Raw genomic sequence first — 19,829 nt, 5'->3', positions numbered from 1 at the left:
AAAGATCGTGATAGTTTAGTTTGATTTTTTTCCCTATATCAACAATTTTAATAGCAACCACCACCATTGTTAAGGAAAACATCCTTATTGTAAGCAAAGACCCCACTTAATCCTTCTATCTGATCCCTTTACAAGTAGATCTGGGAAACATATAGATCCAGTATATTGCGAAAAATGTTCATAATTAATTGGTTATATTTTGTGCTATATAGATTGGTAATTTGTGTAATTATAATCAGTAATGGTTAAGTTTGATTTTTGTTATAATTTGTGTGTGTGTATATATATGTGTGTGTTTATATGCTAATTAATATGTATGCACTAATTCCCAATAATTCTCAGGATCGAAATGGAGTCCACCTCATCTAACTTGAAAAGGATGCATAGGGAGGAGGGTAGGGAGGCCAAATGTCCTAAAAGGACAAAACAATTATCAAAATTTGAGCAAATAAAGCAAAAATACAATTTTGAAGCCGCTCTAGCCGATTTGATTGTAAGTATGAATCTCTAGATCTAAATACTTGTGGTGATATTTTGTTATTACAATCTAATTTATGATTAATCATTTATAAACTTTTTTTTTATAATAATCTAATCTATAATTAATCATTTGTAAACTTTTAACATGTCAGGATAATTCATTGCAAGCTTCATGGTCAGATCACAATAACTTCAGACAAATTAGGTATGGAAAACCCTTTGATGTGATTGTTTATATATTTTGATCTTGTGCCTCTACTGTATCTCAATGATTAGCTACATAAGACTCAATCAATCTAAAGAGGTGATTAGGTCGTATCATTGTTAAAAAAAAAGTAGCATATGTGTATCTTTTAAATCCCTCTGCACCCCTCATTTCTTTAAATAGTTTCATATATATATTTTTTAAGTTATAGAACTATATGTTATATGCACCTTAAAACATGTGTTGGACATAATTGAGGTGACGAAGGAGTACTAATTAAACACCTAATTGTTTGTTTTCATCAATTTTTAACTTGCTTATTCAAATTTTTTGAAGATCTATTATATATAGTTTGCATTTCAATGGTGGTTTAAGTGAACCCAGATTTGATAGGATTTAAGTGGTTTAAATATCACCTAAACATATATTATACTCCATGGTGACCTAAATTTTATTTGCAGTATTGACATCAACAAAGATATTATCTCTATTTTTCACAATGGAACCAGCATAGATTCTAGCCAGGAGACCTCTATTGTGCAGTGGTAAGATGTTGATATGTGTATATATATATATATATGCAAATGTTTCTATTTGGTATAATATCTGAGTGGACACATGCAAAAGGTTTGGTCTATAATTTTATTTATAGTATAGCAGTTGCACATGTACCTTTCAAGGGATTTCTGGTTAACATTGACTGCAGAATGTTCTATATGTCGTACTCTTTTGATACCTAATTTTTTATCTTCTACTAATTTCAGGGGCCTAAGTGCCTCTCGAGAGCAGGAACTTAACCAACAATCAGTAGGGGACAGTGATCTGTACTTGACGGTCAGCTATTCATTTTTTATATTTTCATTTTAATAACATTTCGGGTGTATTGACAATTTCTTTGATAAGTGCAGCCTTTATTTGGCAAGTTTGGATATGGAGTAGCTGTTTCCTCTATGCATTTAGGGAGGTAAGCAACTGGAAATTCAGTTTATTGCTCTTTGTGCCTATTGTCATATCTGTATATTTCGGCAACAAAATTCTATATATTGACACTGCAAGAAAAAAGACTAAATTCGACAGGAAAATCTTGATTAGGTTTTAAAATTTGTCTGTTACCTATCTGCTTCTAATTAGGCGTGCCAGAATATGCTCAAACACAAAGGCCTCTGGGGAAATATGTATCATTGATATCGAAAGTGATGGCTCCCTACAAGATTCAAGTGGAGCTCTGATAAAGATGGTAATATCACCCGATTTATGAATTTAATCTTTATGATGTTTAATTTTATGTTTTTTCTAGCTAGTTACACACTCTCAACTTCAATTGACTTGCCATAAAAAATTTAGACTGAGGGTGGAATGCCAAGCACCTCAGAAGAGGATCTGATAGAATCATTCAGGGGAAGATTTACAAAGGTAACTGCTGCAGTTTGCGTATATATGTAAATAAGCACCTCCAAATATCTCCTCCATACTAACACTAAACTGACAGGTGCAAATTTTTGATCTTCATATGGGAGGTGTAGGGTTACATAAACTCCTGTGCAGACTTAAGGATATCTATTTCCCTTACATCCAGGTTACTTTCTTGCTACTATACATATTTATTCAGAAAAAATAATAAAGAGCTAGTAGATCTACCTAGCTTTTTATGCTTACATATGTTGAGTTACCACTGGACAGATTGATAAAACATGTGCTCTTAGGGTCAAGCCAGTTGAGTTTCAGGTACAAACCTATTAATCTTATTGCAACATTTTAACATTATATTTGTTGGAGATCTATAATTTAAATCTTTTGAAACCATTTAGCATTTATTGGATTATAATTCCTTATTGTTCTCCAGGTGAATGGCCAAAATTTAGCTTATATAGATGGTGGAAAGGTTTCCATCACTAACTTGCACGCCTGCAGTGGCTCAGAATTCAAATTGCAGCTTTGCTTATCATCCATTCCAGAAGTTGCTGGTAACTATTTCTTGTGTTCAAGTGTAGCCTACAGTCTTACTAGGTTTCTTAGAAATTAAAATATTGTAATTGCTAGCAAGTGCAAATATGACATTTAGTAATTAAGAATGTTGGTTGTTCAGGATCACCATCATGCACATCTAGGAAAGGAAATGCAAGAATGACATTTGTATACTTTCCAATAATCCAGGTAGATATGTATATACTTATGAAATCCTAGTGTTTAGTTGTATCTCATGTTTATATAGTAAGTTATCTCATTTTAAATTCGTTATCATCAATATTTATTAACCTACTGTTAAAAGAACAATTAAAGGTTATTCATTTGACTATTAGAATAATATTTGAAATTTTATTAAAGAGTGGATATGGATCATTAAAAATAAAATCCGGTCCGAAAAAAATCTGATCCGATAATGATCCGATCCGATAAGTAACACATATGTATTTAGAACGATCCGATCCGTTAACGATCTCATCCGACTTTATATTTTTTATATATATAATATTATTCACATATAATACAATATATTATATATATATAACATATTATATGTATCTTAATTTTTTGATTATCACTTGTACAACTTGTTTAGGTGTTAACTTTCAAGTATTAAAGTTTATGAGAGAGGTATTACATTGAATTAGATTGGCACCCACGTTGCTTGTTGTAAACAAGATTTACAAAGTGCTTGTATATAAGTTGAAGTCGCCTTATTAAGTTTTAATCTCTGCTAAACTTTTGCTTTATTAGTCATGTTTGTTATCATGATTCTTGTTAATATATTTGTATTTATAATTCAATTATTATAATACATGTTTAAATTGATACATGGTATTTTTTATATAATTTTTTTTTTAAAATTATAAACAACTTGGACTCTAATCCATTACCAGCGATCCTAACAAATCCGAATATGAATCGGCCTATAAGAAATCTGATTAATATCCGATCCGAATCCGAATTAGGTAAAATTAAATTGATCACGATATGAATCAAGACCGATCCAATACAAATCCCATCCATTGACAACCCTATATCACTTTACTCAAAATGCATACATAGAGAACTTGTGCAAAAGACTTTTGCTACCTCTTTTTGATTAAATGAGACATCGTATATGTATATATTTATTTTATATTATTTTATAAATCCAGCATGTGTATTTATTATTTACGAAGGGGGAAGAAAACACTGATAGGATTATTAAAGAGCTGGATGTGAGTGGATATGGTATTGAAGGCTTTAGTTGTGTATCTGTGAGGCGGCTTGGGCGTTTACTTCCAAATGCTTGTTGGGTAAGCTATACCTTCCTATATTTGATCATTTTTAAATTTGTTTTATATATGATGACTGAACAGTTTGCTCCATCATAACTCAACTCAGGCACTACTTCCATTTATGGAGCCCAAGCTCAAAACTGGTGATGAAGCATATAGATTAAAAAGATGCTACTCTAGAGTTAAATGCTTCATCGGTAAGAAAACATATAATATTTATATACATAATTAAAATATCAGTGTAGAACCTTAGAGTTTGGATATGGATAGTTTTACATATACACACAGGGTGTACAAACTATGTAATGTTCAGTAACTTTAGTTTTAACTTTAGTCATATTATAGGTAAACTTTAATTATAATTCTAAGGTCCTGCTTACATAAAACAAATTATAACAACAAAAAGAGAGCTGGTTTTAAATTACCCCAATTCTGATTGCAGAGACAGATGGTGGTTTTTTCCCAACACAATGCAAGGTATGTAATTAAATAGGTACACCGTACAGCCATGTTTGCTACTAATTATGTAGTACATTTGACATAAAAAATTGTATACGGCAATTTGGTAGATAATTGTTTTTATATTTTAATGTAATCTTAAGTGATTTTGTTTTCTAGACTGACTTGATGCATGAAGATCCGTACACGAATGCCTTGAAGAGCTTTGGTGCTCAACTGCCTCGTGACCACCAAGGTATTAGTGTTGAAACAATCAACCAATTGTACATCCCGTCTCATCTTTTACCTATCTTAATTAATGCAATAAAGCTTTTCTTATCTTTTCTCATGGACTTACAGGGCTACATGTCCAAATTCTTAAAGAAGAAAATATATGGTCACTTCCCCAACTGGAGAGGCTGTATAAAGACTGGATCTTGAACATGCATACCAAGTTTGACGAGGAAGTTGTCTGCAACGACCAAGAAACTGTAATGGCCAATGTTAATCCTTCAAATAAATGGTTACTTGGTATTACTCCCCATGGTGAGGGTGCATGCAAGATAATTATTTTATTATTTAATTTACCAAGATTCATGTTCTTTTTCTGGTTAATATTTATGGCTACTTCTTACTATAATTTAACCAATACTTTTTTAACTATAGCAATTTCTCTACTATGTATATATATGTAGTTGTAAGGGTTTGCAAAAAAGTAAGCAGGAAAGGAAAATTGTGGCAATCAGGGCAGAAGATCAAAATTTGGAAAGGAGCTTCTGCAAAATTCCAAAAGACAAATACATATGCCACCATAGATTACATTCTAGTAGAAGGTTTTCCTGGATCTACAGGTGGTAAGTAATTGAATAATTGTATTTATGCTTAAATTCACTATCTCTTTATTTTTTATTATACAGTAAAAATGGGTAATACCTGCATGCTTAATTATAGAAACAATAAATAATATTAGAAGCCTGACTTATTTTTCATTTCTTTTCTCCTTCAATTATTTGCTTTACAAAGGGGAATCTTATTTTATTTGCAGGTACGCGATTATAAATATAATATTTTTTTCTATATTTTTGCTTTTTTATAATTTATTTATAGTTTATTATATTTCTTTTGTCAATGAAAAGGAGAATAGATACACAGCATGACATGGGATGTCAAGTAATAAAGAACAGTAACGAGGAGTATATTATAATTAATATTCGTCAAGCTGTTATATTACCGTTGAGAGCTATTGACTCCGAAAAGGTTTGATATCTTTAATTAACGCTTTTAACATTGGTGGTATTCATTCTTGAGAGACTATTTTGCTAATGGTTATTTTCACATTAGGTTGAAGAGGTTGACTCTTTTGGATGGAATAAAAAAATTAGCAACCAATTAGAAGATCAACCTCGACATGTTATCTCCGGTGTGCGTGATTCTCCCCCAAACATGATGAATGTTTCTTTTTTAAGGGAAGAGACGGTAAGACAAATTTGTACTCTCTAAAACTTGAATACTTATGAAATATGTGTATTTTATTGAATTATTTATATTATGCTATATCACCAACAAAGAGCATATATATTATAAACTGATAATAAGATCCAATAATATATAACTATAAATAACCTCTTTAAAAGTCGTGTAATACTTTTAAATATGTTTACGTTCTATCATCAACTTAATTTCTAGTGAAAAAAGCGTCAATGAAATCTTTATAAAGCTTTCTTAAATTTATCTATTGAAAAATATTGCAGATGATATAGGATATAATTTTATGATTTTCTTCTTTCAAGTATCTTTTTCCAAGTTCAAATACATATATTGTGCTATCCTGCTTTGGAAATTCCAACTTATCATGGGCTTATATGCTACAGCCTTCTAACAATGGACTTCAAACGCAAAATAAAGAGACTTATTTGTGGGAAGAAAATCGAAGGCTCAAATCTCGGTAGGTGAAACAAATGATTGGAATATCTGAATAAGTTGAATTGATCAATTGTATTTGAAGATTAGTACATCGATAAATTATTAACTTAGCTATATGGTATTAAATAGAGGGCTTAGTAACTTATTATGTTGTAGATATATATATACAACAATGTGAAAATCATGAACTGCATTGACTAAAATGAAAAGCAAAGTGGAGTTACATGAAAAATCTTCCCCACTACTAATTTAACCTCCTCCACTAATTAGAGTAGACATATAAAGTTCTGCAACGTTAATTATGTTAACCATGTTAACCGATTGTTCCGCGTCATCCTTGGAATTTGTTTTTTTAGATGCCAAATGCAGTGACTACTGCAATAGTGAATGCTAGTTCAATATGTTGAAATGGATATATATTCTGTATTCAACTCATGTTGTCTTAAAAGTGAATATATTGTCACTGTGATCACAGCATAGATGCTAATATTTGGGCATCATATACGAAAATATGATGCCCAAATATTAGTCGGTTATCTGATCACATGTCGCATAAACGTGTGTTTAAATTCAGATATAAATTACAATTTGTAAGTTTTACTTGATTTGTATATCAAATTTAATAGATTTTTGAAATTTTGTTCTTCTTTAGATGATATTTCTTAATCTGCTAAACTTTTAATCTCCTTATTTATCCTATGTAGGTTACTTGACTATCACAAAAGTGAGGAAGCTCTTATTCTAAGGGTATATATATTTCTTAGCATGCTAGAAAAAACAGAAAAATCAATTAATAGAGATAGATGCCACTAATTCAATTTCCTTGTTAAATATACATAACTTTTGAGTAAAACTTACATACCTCCTTTTTTTTACAGGAACAAGAACTCAGAGGCAAACTTGCTAAGTCACAGCAGGAGTATGATGAGCTGTGCCCCAAAGTATTGTCAAACTATTTAAAAGACTACTGTTGATTTATAAATGTATATATATATATCAATTATCTGTCATGTGAAATCTTTAGTTCAGGTGGAAATTTTTGTTGTAGATTTCGATACCAAAATCTATTTACTAATATAATGTAAAAAACAAACTGAAACCATATTTCAACAATATAGCTCAAAGTTGCAACTAAAGTGTGGATTTGCTCATTTTACTGTATTACGCTATTGAACCCATGACACATGTGTGCAAACATATGACCCCAATCAAATGAGTTAAATTCCCATTTCATTATATTTTGATAACATAAGCATTGAGCTACATACTTGTTTCTTCATTTTGGGTAACTAAATTTATACAATAATTTAATATTATTCTAAGACTTGGTTAATTAGCTTATTAGCAAATAATAACTTTATACTCATGTGCAAGAGCGGTATTATAATTTTTTTAATTTATAAAAAACTTTATAAATTAAATAATTAACTTGTTGACAATATATAACCATATTAACTGTTGATAATATCTTACCATATAATAATATATTAATTATTATCGAGACTCGGGTAATTAACTCACTTTGATATACCAATTTTATACTAGTGTAACAGTCAAGGGTATAATCAAGTCGAGTTAGTCGAAAACTGTGACACTCGAACTCGATTAAAAATGTTCGGGTTCGAGCACGAACTCGAGTTCAACCAAACCTTAAATCTCAAACTCGAAACTCGGGTCTTAAAAATTTTGATAGACTCAAGTTTTTCTTTGGAAACATTTAATTTGTAATTACTATTTTGTCCCCGTATTTAAATAAATATGGAAAAGTATATTACCATATTATAAAGAATTTATATACATTAAATAAATAACTTATTGATATTATATTACCATATTAATTTGTTGATAATATATTACTGTGTAATATTAATTTATTAATTATCGAGACTTGGGTATTTAACTCACTTCCATATACTAACTTTATACTTGTGTACAACAACCAAGAGTATAATCGAGCCGAGCCCGGTTGAAAACTACCAGTCTTGAACTCGATTAAAAATATTCGGGTTCGAGTATGAACTCTATTAAAAATGTTCGGGATCGAGCACGAGCTTAGTTTCAACCGAACCTTAAATCAAACTCGAAACTCGGGTCATAAAAGTTTTGATATTAACAACATAGAAGTTTTAAATCTTCTATATTGTTAATATTGTTTTCTTGGTTTTGAGATTTTCTGTTATAAAGCTATTATACATGGTTTTTAGGAAATTACTTTGGTTCTAGAAGAACTAGAGAAACTGAAGAATGTGAAGAAGAAAATTCTTAAGCAGGTTCCACTACAACAAATCTATCCATTTACGACGGTTTTTTGAACTGAAATCGTCGTAATTGAGCCATTTATGACGGAAAAAAATCGTCGTTTTTGGTCGAGTAGTAAGTTCGTTTTTTCGTCACAAGATAAAATTGCGTCGCAAGTTAGAAAGTAGGGCCCATGTGTTCAATAAAATAATAAATATACTTACGACGAAAAATATTGTCATATGTTTAGAACTTACGAAAGATAATATTGTCGTATTTTTAGAACTTACGACGGAAAAAGCGTCGTATTAACGGAAATAAGAATTAAAAAAAAAGTCGAAATCTGGAAAATACAGATTCCTTTGAGCATCGTTTTGGCAACTTCCGGCAGCACCAAACTCAACAAAAACATCATTTTTAATGCAATTTAACATGTCAAATAACTATAAATCTATGAATCATGAACGAGTTTAACCATTCAAAGAGTTCACGCCGGAAAATCTTGACTTCCGACCAACAAAGCACAGTTAATCATTACACTAAATGTCCCGGAAATACAGAAGTTACTAGATTTAACCATCAGGAACGTGAAAATCTTTTGTAAACTGTAAATCGAATACAGAGATGGACAATACGTGCAATCACCACAACAATTACTTTAACCATCAACAACGTTTCTGTTTAATACAATTTGCAGTAGAGACAAATTACAATAAGATTACAAGGTTCGTAAAAAAGTACAACCCAGAATATAATTTAATTGAAACACAGATGATGAGCATGCAAATTCACCGGACACGGCCTGAAAGGCATATGTCATAGCCTACTCGTTTATTCGAGTATTTAACTCAACTCAAATAAGAATGTAATAAGTAAATAGTGGATCTATCATCAGAGATCTCACAAAGTAACATCTGTCAAAGAATAAAGAAACATTGTTCATCTGCAGACTTGAAGATTCACTGGAAGAAGTTCAAGAATTTGATCATGCCTCAGTGATATAAATCAAGATCGTGGATTTAATCAAGTGACAGAGATCTCGTCAGGGTATCATTTATTGCAAGGATTCAATTAGAATATCAAAGTCAAGACATGAAGAAACGTCACGGAAGTTAGTCACTCATGAACCAGACAGTACATCGAGTGTCAGCATTGAAGTGGCGGAATTGATTCATAAGTCTCAGTGACTTTCAGAAGATTGTCAGAAGAATGGATGCTGCTCAGGGTTAGTATTAATTCTCTATTAATTAATTAAGTCATATAATTTAATTAAGAAAATAAATTATATCTGCAAAGATTAATTTATTGATTAATTGAATTAAATTGATTAATTAATTTAGAATTAATATTAAGGATTTACAAGATTTTAATTGGTTTAAAATCTGCTTAAATTCAGCAAGACAATTCATTTGAACTAGTATGACAATCGGTATGACAATTGATAGTCATACCGAAAGTCATGCCAATACATTTAATTGTCTTATTAGAATTTCTGTTTAGATTAAAATCTGTTATTAATTCAGCAAGACAATTTATTTGAACTAATATGACAATCGGTATGACAATCAATAGTCATACCGAAAGTCTTGCTAGCTCATTTTAATTGTCTTGCTAGTTGTAAATTTTGTCATACCGAAAGTCTTGCTGGCTAAAGAGATTGTCATGCCAGTACATGTTTACATTCGGCTGTTTGATAAAAAGGAGCAGAAGTCTATTATTTCACTATCGAAAAAAACAGAACACAAACTCAAGAACAAAAGAAAAAGGAGCAGAAAAATATTTCATCTCATCTGCAACTTCAAGATCAATTTCTAGATTGTAAAGTTAAATCCAATCAACTAGAAATACTTATCTTGTTCTTGTGTATCAATCTAGCGGATTAAAATCCCTAGAACTTAATCTCAAATCGCATTTAGCATTTGATCTTTTAATTACAAAAATAGAAAAAGTTCATGTCGAATTTATTCTAGATTTGTAATAATTGATTTGAGATTAATCCCTTGTAACTGATACCGTAGTTGTAACACCTTTCAAGTTTAATAAAAGTTTTATTTAACTTGAATTTTGTTTCACAATTTTATTCCGCATTTTATTCGACTAAACGGTATTGTTTGCATTCAACCCCCCCTTCTACAAACAAATTGGGACCTAACAATTGGTATCAGAGCCTTCTGATTAACGTACAAATCTAGATCCTAGACTTTTGTGTTTCTTTCACTTCTTGAATTTTTTATTCACTCAAAAAATTCATAATGACTACACAAAAAGTTGGAACCGTTAAAATTCCACTTTTCGATAAAGAAAATTATGTTATGTGGAAGAAGAAGATGCTACTGTTTTTACAGGTTGCTAATCCCAAATATTTGCAAGTGTTGAAGAAGGGTCCAAAAATTCCTATGGTTATGGAACCAGAGGTAATAGAAAATGATGTGGTGATCACCAAAGCGAGAACTTATGTGAAGGATCCTGAGGACTTCTCTCCTGCTGAAATAGAAGAAGCTTCCCTGGATGCTAGCCTTCAATTAATCTTAGTAGATTCCCTTAATCCCCTGATGAATAGACATGTGATGAATTGTAAAGATTCCAAACATATCTGGGAAACTATTGAGATTATTAATGAAGGCACAGAGGAAGTTAGGGAGAACAAACTAGAAATCCTAACCTCTGAGTATGAATACTTTAAATCCAATCCAGGAGAAGGAATCACTGAAGTGTTTGAGAGGTACAATGCATTGATCAACAACCTGAACATTAATGGTAAATACTATTCCATCAGGGAGGTCAACAAAATGTTCCTTTTAACACTGCCAACTCATCTCGAACATAGAATCACTGCCATAAGAGAAGCAAGAGATCTGAGTGAGATTTCTTTGGAAAGGCTCTATGGTGTGTTAAAGACTTATGAGTTGGAGCAGATTCAGCAGAAGGAAGTTTACGGGAAAGGAAGAGTGGTCAGCACGTCTACTGCTCTAGTAGCTGATGAACAACAACAACAACCACAATATCAACAACAATCTCAACAGTCAGAAAGAATGGTACAGTCTTCCAAGGTTGAAGATAATGTGATAGTAGCAGAATTTGATTCTCCTACTACAAATCAATCAGGAGATGATTATTATTCCTTGGAAGAACTGGAGCAATTGGAGGATGAGTCAATGGCCCTGATTGTCAAGAGATTCTCAAATGTCAGATTCAAAAGGAATCCCAAGTTCAAGTACAAGTCCAACTACAACAGATTCCTGAAAGGTGGATCTTCATCCTCTAACACCAGCAGTGGTGGGTATAAAACAGGGATGGTTGATCGAAGCACCATTCGATGCTTCAACTGTAATGAGTTGGGACACTTTGCCACAGAATGCAGGAAGCCAAAACAAGCTAGGAAGAACTCTTATGATTCTAATCAGAAGAGTAAATCTGAAAGGGCGTACCTGGCAAAGGAAAGAAGCTGGGATGATACTGACAGTAAAGATGAAGAAGTTGGAAATCTTGCTCTCATGGCTAGTAATGCAAGCACCTCATCGTCAAGAAAAGAGGTAAAATTTACTGATGCTGAATTAGTTTATCATCTAGGAGGTTCCTTAGATTGTGCTCGTCGTGATAATGAATTGTTAAATCAACAAATCAAAGACCTTGAGAAAGAGGTCAATGAATTAAGACTTGTGCACATTAATCAAGATAAACTAAAAGAACAAGTATCTTTTCTAGAGAATAGAGTTGACTGTTATAGACAACTCGAAACTATTCTCAAAGACAAGATCACCGGTCTTGAGGCTAAGGTTAAAGCTTACTTTAATTCTTGTTCGAAGTCCAAAGAGTTTTACAATAAGCAAGCTGTTAATCAAACACATGGAATAGGTTATGATTACAATGCTGCTATTGGAAAATTAGGCATAAACTCCCCTCCTCATGTATGTGCTAAAGGCAGGGAAGTACCACATGTGCTTAAGGGTGTTGATGAACCCCTCTATAAAGAATCAATTGCTGAACCATTTGATGAGACCTCTTTTATTATTCAAGAAGAAATCCGTGCTAAAGATAATGCTAATGGGAAAGCTGTCTCCAAGTCAAGTGTGTCAAAAGTTCCAGTCAAGGTTGTGAAAGCAACTGAGACTAACTCAGACACACATGAGTTGGATAACACAAGTGCCATGTCTACCATGCATAAGTTGCCTATTGTTAATCCTTCTCATAAAGCATGTGGTGTTCCTGATTGTATGTCTCGTGCTTTTAATCTGTTGTTTGCTTATTTTAATGGTAAGCATGTTTCTAATGATAAGACTACTCCTCGTCAGCATCTGAATAATAGAAAGCATGATAGGTCTAAGACTGCTAGTCCTCCTAAAGCTAGAAAGGAGACATTTGTGCCTAAGCCTAAACAGAAATTTGTCAAGGCTGTTCACAAGGTCAAATGTTCAGTCATTGAGAACGTTGAGAATATTGTAATTAAGAATGTTGTTTTGCCTGATAAAGGCCAATTTTACAAGTATGCCGGACCCAGCCAAGCTTGGGTTCCGAAGAAGGTCTAATCCATTTGTATTGCAGGGCATTAAACAGGTACAACCGGTAGTGTGGATTCTTGACAGCGGATCGTCAAGACATATGACCGGAGATAGAGCCCTGCTATCAAATGTGGTTGAGAAAGCTGGCCCAGTGGTTACCTTTGGAGATAACAGCAAAGGTTTAACGGAGGGATATGGCTGTTTGCTAGCTGGAAATATTATCATTGAAAATGTATATGTTGTGCAAGGACTTGAACACAATCTGCTTAGCATTAGTCAGTTCTGTGACAACGGCTACAATGTTTTATTCGACAAGCTGAAGTGTCAGATTCTGCACAAGAAAAGTGAAAAACCCTCCTTAATGGGAATCCGGAAAGGAAATCTGTTCGTAGCTGACATGAACTCTGGAAGCAATCTTGAAGTCAATTGTTTCTATGCAAAGGCATCGTCAGATGAGAGTTGGCTATGGCACAAGAGACTTTCTCATCTCAATTTCAAAACAATGAATTCTCTTGTCAAAAGAGAATTGGTAAGAGGTCTGCCTCAGCTGGAATTCTCTCCAGAAGGACTATGTGAGTCTTGCCAGAAAGGAAAGTCAAAGAAAGCAAGTCACAAAGGCACTACCACATCTTCCATAACTGGTGTTCTGCAATTATTGCACATGGATTTATTTGGTCCAGTTAATATCCTTTCTATGTCAAAGAAGTGTTACTGTCTTGTGATAGTTGATGACTATTCCAAGTATACGTGGGTTTTATTTCTTCACTCTAAGGATGAAACACCATAAGTTGTGATTGATCATATCAAGATGATTGAGTTAGATTCTAACGTCCCTGTTAGAGCAATAAGGTCAGATAATAGGACAGAATTCAAGAATGCACTTCTCAATGGATTCTGTACAGACAAAGGGATTACCAGACAATTTTCAGCTCCTAGAACCCCTCAGCAAAATGGAGTGGTAGAAAGGAAGAATCGTACATTGATTGAAGCTGCAAGAACGATGTTAAGTGAATCAGGTCTTCCAATGTACTTTTGGGCTGAAGCTGTCAATACTGCATGTTATACTCAGAATCGAACTCTAATCAACAAAGACTTCATTAAAACTCCTTATGAGATTTTGAATGAACAGAAACCTTCTATCAAATACTTTCATGTATTTGGTGCCAGCACTACTAGAAAAACGTCAATATACATCGGCTAAAAACCGATGTCTATGAATGTAAAAATCCGATGTCTTCGTGGGTGATGTTAAAGACCCCCCATTTAACATCGGTTTTAAACTGATGTTAAATATAACATATAACATCAGTTCTTTGTTTAAAACCGATTTCTATTTCTTGATATTAAATTTCTCATGCATATCTAATCTTCATATATCATCATAATATGATATTTTTATCAATTTAAATATATGTAAGCTAAGCAAAATCTTTCAATTTAACCAATAAACTGATGTTACTAGTAACAATAACAACAGTTTTCATCAAAAACCGATGTTAACAATACCTTTGACATCGATTCTTAATTGGTAACCGATGTCTATTTGTAACAGACTGATGTCTATAATGTTTAATAACATCAATTTTTTATTTTAAGATTTTTTTTGTTGTAGTATTTAACATCGGTTTTTAGTGATGTCAATGGTCAACTAGAATTGATGTATTAAGCTTTGACAGACATTATTTTCCATTATAATGATGTTTGTACATGTTTTATTAATGCACATTTTAAAAATATAAATTCCAAAAACCAATGAACTACCAAAATCAATTGCTGCACAATACCAGTTATCCATTAATCTAACAACCAATAATCAAACATCCGGTACAATGGATTCATCTAATCCAAATATCAAGTACAACACATATCCATCCATATATTCTACTACTGTCTATACAAAGAATTTGACTTGATACCGACAATAGCATGTAAAATATCATTTGAGGAATGCCCTTGTTCTTCTCCATCTTCCCACTCCTTAGTAAAGCTCCTGTAGCCTCTGGTCCCGTATGATGACAATGTCCGTATGCAGTCATTGTCAAATATGCATCAATGTGTATATTACGTCATTGTCAAATATGCATCAATGTGTGTATTACGTCAAATACTGGTGTATTTTATACTCGCAAATCCACATTCCTATACATTATTAGGTGTATTTGACCTCCTCACTCTGTAGTAGAACACTTTATGTATCCACGTAGCACTATAACAGTTCAAACCTGCACTTTCTATATCAGGTACTTCCTATTAGATGTTAGTGTTAAATGAAAAAAAAGCATATTCTTTTGGAATTTAATGACTTCAACTATATTTTACATGCCCTTGGTACAGTTTCTGAAGAAGATACATCTGAGCATGTGCCCAAATACAAACAAGAAGCCAAAATTATAGACTGATAAAGTCACATTTGACAGAAAAACATGCAAGTTAAATCTAATACAAAAGCCAAGAAACATACTGTATATTGATCTGGATGGCGACTTTTAGAGGCTAGAAATTGCAACCTCATAGTTGCTACGATCTGGTATTCTTTGTAAAGTTTATACCATGTCCAGAAAGAGAAGATATATGCCATTCCTATATGAACCCAAAACCTGTTGACCAGTGAAAGTTACCACATAAAAACACTTGTCCACAGAGGGTGAAATACTGGTGCCAAAGTAAATTCCCAATCATCAAGTGGTTTTTTTATAATAAGAAAAACGGAAAAAAGGATCTGATAATAATTATAAATCAAGATATGGCAAAATATTTGGTACAGAAATCATCGTTACTACATACTTAACGTTAATGTTATGTACTATAGTTCAACACATATTACAAGTAAATCTCACCTCGACGATCTGGGGGGGGGGACATTTGATATTGAAAGCTTGTAAATATCACTGAATGTTACATCTTTGAGTTTCACCAAAGTGCCGTTAGTCCAATTTACGGGCACCAAAACCATAAAAGCAAGTGCAGTTATGTTACATCCAAGTCTGGTGTTGCTTTCAATGTCCGTAGGAGTATTTGCTAACCAGGCCAAAAGCTGCCAGAAGTTCTACCAAATAGTGGCCAGGTCTTATTCAAATATCACTTCTACTCCTTATTAAATCACTAACTAAAAGCAAAACAAGAACACCAAATTTAACGTAAAAATAAACACATCCTGTGATGCACCCAGTAGAGTCACGTGTTAAGCACGTTTATTACAGGTGCGTGTCAAGGGGTAAGAAAGGCATAATAGCAAATATTTAGGGACATATGTGTAATAACGGAGAGGGAACAAAAGGGAGAACATATACAACACAGAGGGGAAGATTAGGGCAGGAGGAAGTTAGTATTGTCTTTACTTTTATTGGGAGAGAATTGGGCCTCTCCAAAGTCCATTATTTATCCTCATTTTTCCTTTCATTGTTGTTGCTTGATCGAAAGAGCTGAGTACTGTAATTCAGAGGAGTTAAGTATATTTTGTAGCTTATGTGTTATCATTGTTGTTAATTAATATAATCATAGTAATTCATTACACATCCCAACTTTTATTATTAATTAAAACAATTATTAGTGATACAACCAATCAAGGATACCTAACCCTAAGCCTAAGAATACTTAAGTATCCGTTCTTGAGCAATAATTACACCTACAGTTGATGCATGCCTGTCAAACATAATATGACTATATATATATAGCCATTACAAACTTAGCCACAACATTACTTGTTATACAAGTCTTACTTTTATTAGTTTCTAAGTACCAAACTTTACAATCCGGACATACCACATATAAATTTATCTAAACATAATTATTGTACAACGCATAGTCTTGGATAACTCAAAAGACCATTAAATCATATTGGGTTAAAGCCAACATATAGTTCAGGTCCTTCGGGAGCAAACATGTGATAACAGTGACATCCAATGTAACATACCCGACCATCATGCGAGGAACTGAAATATAACTATAAAAAACGTATTTGGAAACTTGAACATATGACAACAATATATAATCCTTAAGCGACACACCCAAATGATCTATCCCTACTTGATTATACAAACGTCAAAGTTCTTTGTTATTTACCAATAAAATAGAGATTCAATCTTTAATAAAAAAATTCTCTTATCACCAAGTTCTTAAGTATATTGCGTCCAGAAGCAGTCTAAAACTCTCAACAGAAACTGTTACTCTTCATTGCCATACAGAGAAGTCAAGGTAACACAGTCAGAGATGGATATCCGTGTCCACATAAACTATATATCTGATTGTCTGTTTGTAACAAATAAAATTTCTTCATAATAGTATAAACAACATCCATTCACCTTTTATGGGCAAATATGAAACGAATTAGTACGCTTCTTATAGTTTTCAAGAGAAAGCATTACCTCAAGAGATAATTTTTCAGCAACCTCCAAAGCACATGCTCTGACTTCTGGAGACAGGGCATAACTTATAGACCTTGCTAATTTTTCTGCAGCTTCTTTAATGCTTGTATAGTTACCATCAACTAGAACCATGTCACATCTCTTTAATGGTTCTGGGGAAACTCCAAGCCAGAACATCCTTTTTGCCCAATAGAACTGATCGAAAAGAAATGGACACAATATCTGCAACAAATATATTGTTTACAAGAGAAGCTGGATTTAGAGGCAGCAGAGTAAATAATATTACATCAGATTCAAGGATGACTAAATGAGTTAAAAGTTGGTGTTATATATAAAGTAGAATGAGTTTTGAGATAATTACTTGATTTACAGAAAATTATGACAAAAAAAACAATTTTATGGTTTAAGATAAGAAACATGAAGCTAATTTTAGAATTTCAAGGTAACTTATAATATTGTACTTGGTCAATTATTAATGATTTGAGTGTAAGGCTAAAGAGATACCTATAGTGGAATGACTTGTGCTGAAGTTCAATTATTATATCACTTTGAGTTTTTAACAAAATAATTTGCATATTTTGTAATGTTGGACATTAATTGAAACATTTTCTGAAAAGCTAAACCTGGAAAAGGTTCTACTATCCAGTTCAGTATACTGTGGGCATCATTAGGTCAGAGACACTCCACTCAAGTGAGTTAAACAAAAGCTACCTTAAGTACTAACTAAGACACTACTTGGTTCACAAATTGTCATGCAAGGGAGCTTTATCAATCCTAGTACCTTTGTTCCTACAATCTACAAAAATAATACAAACTACAATATTTTAATGTTTTTCAAATTCTGAACATTCATCTAGTTTTAAAGTTAGTCAGTTCCATCATAAACCCATAACCACTAGCTACATTTATCAAATAAACTCAAAGTTTAGACACCTGTGGAATTCCCGCGAGTAGTGCTACCGCAGTGGATCCACCGGTAGAATGTGAAACGAGAAACATTTTAGCCATCCAGGACTTCTGAAAAAGTTGAATATAGATGAACAATGCCCATACAGGACTTCTGAGGATAATTGCATAAATAAAATGAAAGCACAATTTGAGAGAGATAACACTAACAGCTGATAAATTACACAATATAAACACATAAATACACATATATATACATTAATAATAACTCAGTGAGTCTTCCACAAGATTAGATAACACTAACACACACTACATATAAAATGTATATAAAAAATTCAAACAACTACTCAACTAAAAAACGATTAACATGCTCAATTGAAACAATTATTCAAACTAGGTTTCAAATCAAAATCCTCAAATTAAAAGTTAGGGTTTCAGGCTTACTTAATTCAAGACTGACCTACGACTTGAGCTTTAAACTCTAATTTGAGCTTTAAGTCTTCACATCTTTAACCTTTAAACTTAGATTTGAGCGTACCCAATTCAACCTCCGACCTTTTCAAACTCCGACCGAAAGAGAGAGTAGAGTGAGCAGAGAGACCAGAGAGAACATAAAGAGAGGAGACGAGCGAGTCTTCCATAGAGCACAATCTGGAGAGAGAGGGATTTTTTTTCTCGAGAGAGTTGTTCTCCGAGAGAGATGAAAGCTGTTCTTTTTTATTTTTGGTTTTAAGTTTTTAGATCTGCATATGTATATTTTGATTTTGATCTTTAGTGTAAAGTTAAAAAAAGAAGAGGGGGAAATGAGTACTTAAAATTTCAGAAGGTAAAAAATGGGGGGAGTTTAAAGAAGGAATGAAATATTTGGCTAACGGAGGGGAAACGGGGAAGGGGCGTTGATTAATTTTTTTAAAACAGACCTATAACATCGGTTGGGCTAAAAAACTGATGTTTATAACTACAAAAGATATCGGTTGCCCAAAACCGATATAAAAAACACCTTTTACATCGGTCAAAAAAGCAACTGATGTCTAAGAGGCGATGTCTATTCTACTTTTTCTAGTAGTGCAGATGTTTCGTGCTCAAGGATGGAGATGATCGTCATGGTAAGTTCGAGGCAAAGGCATATGAGGGTATTTTTGTTGGATATGGAAGAAGATCATATAGAGTGTATATCATTGATCAACACAAAGTAACTGAAAGTGTCAATGTTACATTTGATGACACTAAACTCCCTAGTATCCAAACTGAAGATCCTTCTGAGAAACTGAAGTTTGATGATACGTCAGATTCAGAATCAGAACATGGTCAAGTACCTGAGGTTGTTGCTGGTGAAGAACCTGTTAATCCTGATGATACTCAAGGTAATAGTGATGGAAACTTCGGCAACAATGGAGATACCACTGCTACTGACGGAGAATCTTCAAGTCAATATGGCAACAACTCAGGGGGAGATGCTGAAGGATCATCTAGTAGGACACAACATCACAATGAATTTCAAGGCGAATCATCAAGATCAAATCTTCCAAGA

General features: G+C 32.9%; 1 protein-coding gene and 1 long non-coding RNA gene across 3 annotated transcripts; one reads left to right on the top strand and one right to left on the bottom strand.

The window, feature by feature from the left end:
• The first annotated feature begins 344 nt into the window (after positions 1-344).
• On the top strand, positions 345-8,603 carry LOC141714343 (structural maintenance of chromosomes flexible hinge domain-containing protein GMI1-like). Its single transcript, XM_074517867.1, has 24 exons — positions 345-493; positions 633-685; positions 1,147-1,230; positions 1,450-1,519; positions 1,594-1,649; positions 1,817-1,922; positions 2,030-2,098; positions 2,175-2,261; positions 2,366-2,410; positions 2,529-2,649; positions 2,772-2,839; positions 3,832-3,948; positions 4,037-4,127; positions 4,373-4,407; positions 4,549-4,624; positions 4,729-4,914; positions 5,064-5,222; positions 5,392-5,413; positions 5,505-5,625; positions 5,710-5,844; positions 6,240-6,313; positions 6,996-7,038; positions 7,170-7,232; positions 8,496-8,603. The coding sequence occupies exons 1-24, from the start codon at positions 350-352 to the stop codon at positions 8,601-8,603; spliced, it is 2,133 nt and encodes a 710-aa protein (XP_074373968.1). The 5' UTR covers positions 345-349.
• Positions 8,604-14,807: 6,204 nt separating this feature from the next.
• LOC141710776 (uncharacterized) lies at positions 14,808-18,455 on the bottom strand. 2 transcript variants are annotated; one of them, XR_012571056.1, is made up of 4 exons: positions 18,326-18,455; positions 15,866-17,614; positions 15,490-15,625; positions 14,808-15,259 (listed from the first exon to the last, which is right to left on the bottom strand). It is a non-coding gene; the product is annotated as an uncharacterized LOC141710776 (long non-coding RNA). The 2 variants fall into 2 exon arrangements; XR_012571055.1 differs by having other exon boundaries at positions 15,490-17,614.
• Between the last annotated feature and the right edge of the window lie 1,374 nt (positions 18,456-19,829).

This window comes from Apium graveolens, chromosome 3 (genome assembly GCF_009905375.1).
Source record: "Apium graveolens cultivar Ventura chromosome 3, ASM990537v1, whole genome shotgun sequence".
Taxonomy (NCBI): domain Eukaryota; kingdom Viridiplantae; phylum Streptophyta; class Magnoliopsida; order Apiales; family Apiaceae; genus Apium; species Apium graveolens.
Note: the sequence above shows the minus strand (reverse complement) of the source record. Positions and strands in the feature narration are given on the sequence as shown.

Bases quoted from the DNA above. Each gene is read 5' to 3' on its own strand.
- LOC141714343 (XM_074517867.1), top strand. From the start codon at position 350: ATGGAGTCCACCTCATCTAACTTGAAAAGGATGCATAGGGAGGAGGGT. The intron at 4,915-5,063 runs GTGAGGGTGCAT...ATATATATGTAG, and splicing joins ACTTGGTATTACTCCCCATG to TTGTAAGGGTTTGCAAAAAA. The intron at 7,039-7,169 runs GTATATATATTT...TTTTTTTTACAG, and splicing joins AGGAAGCTCTTATTCTAAGG to GAACAAGAACTCAGAGGCAA.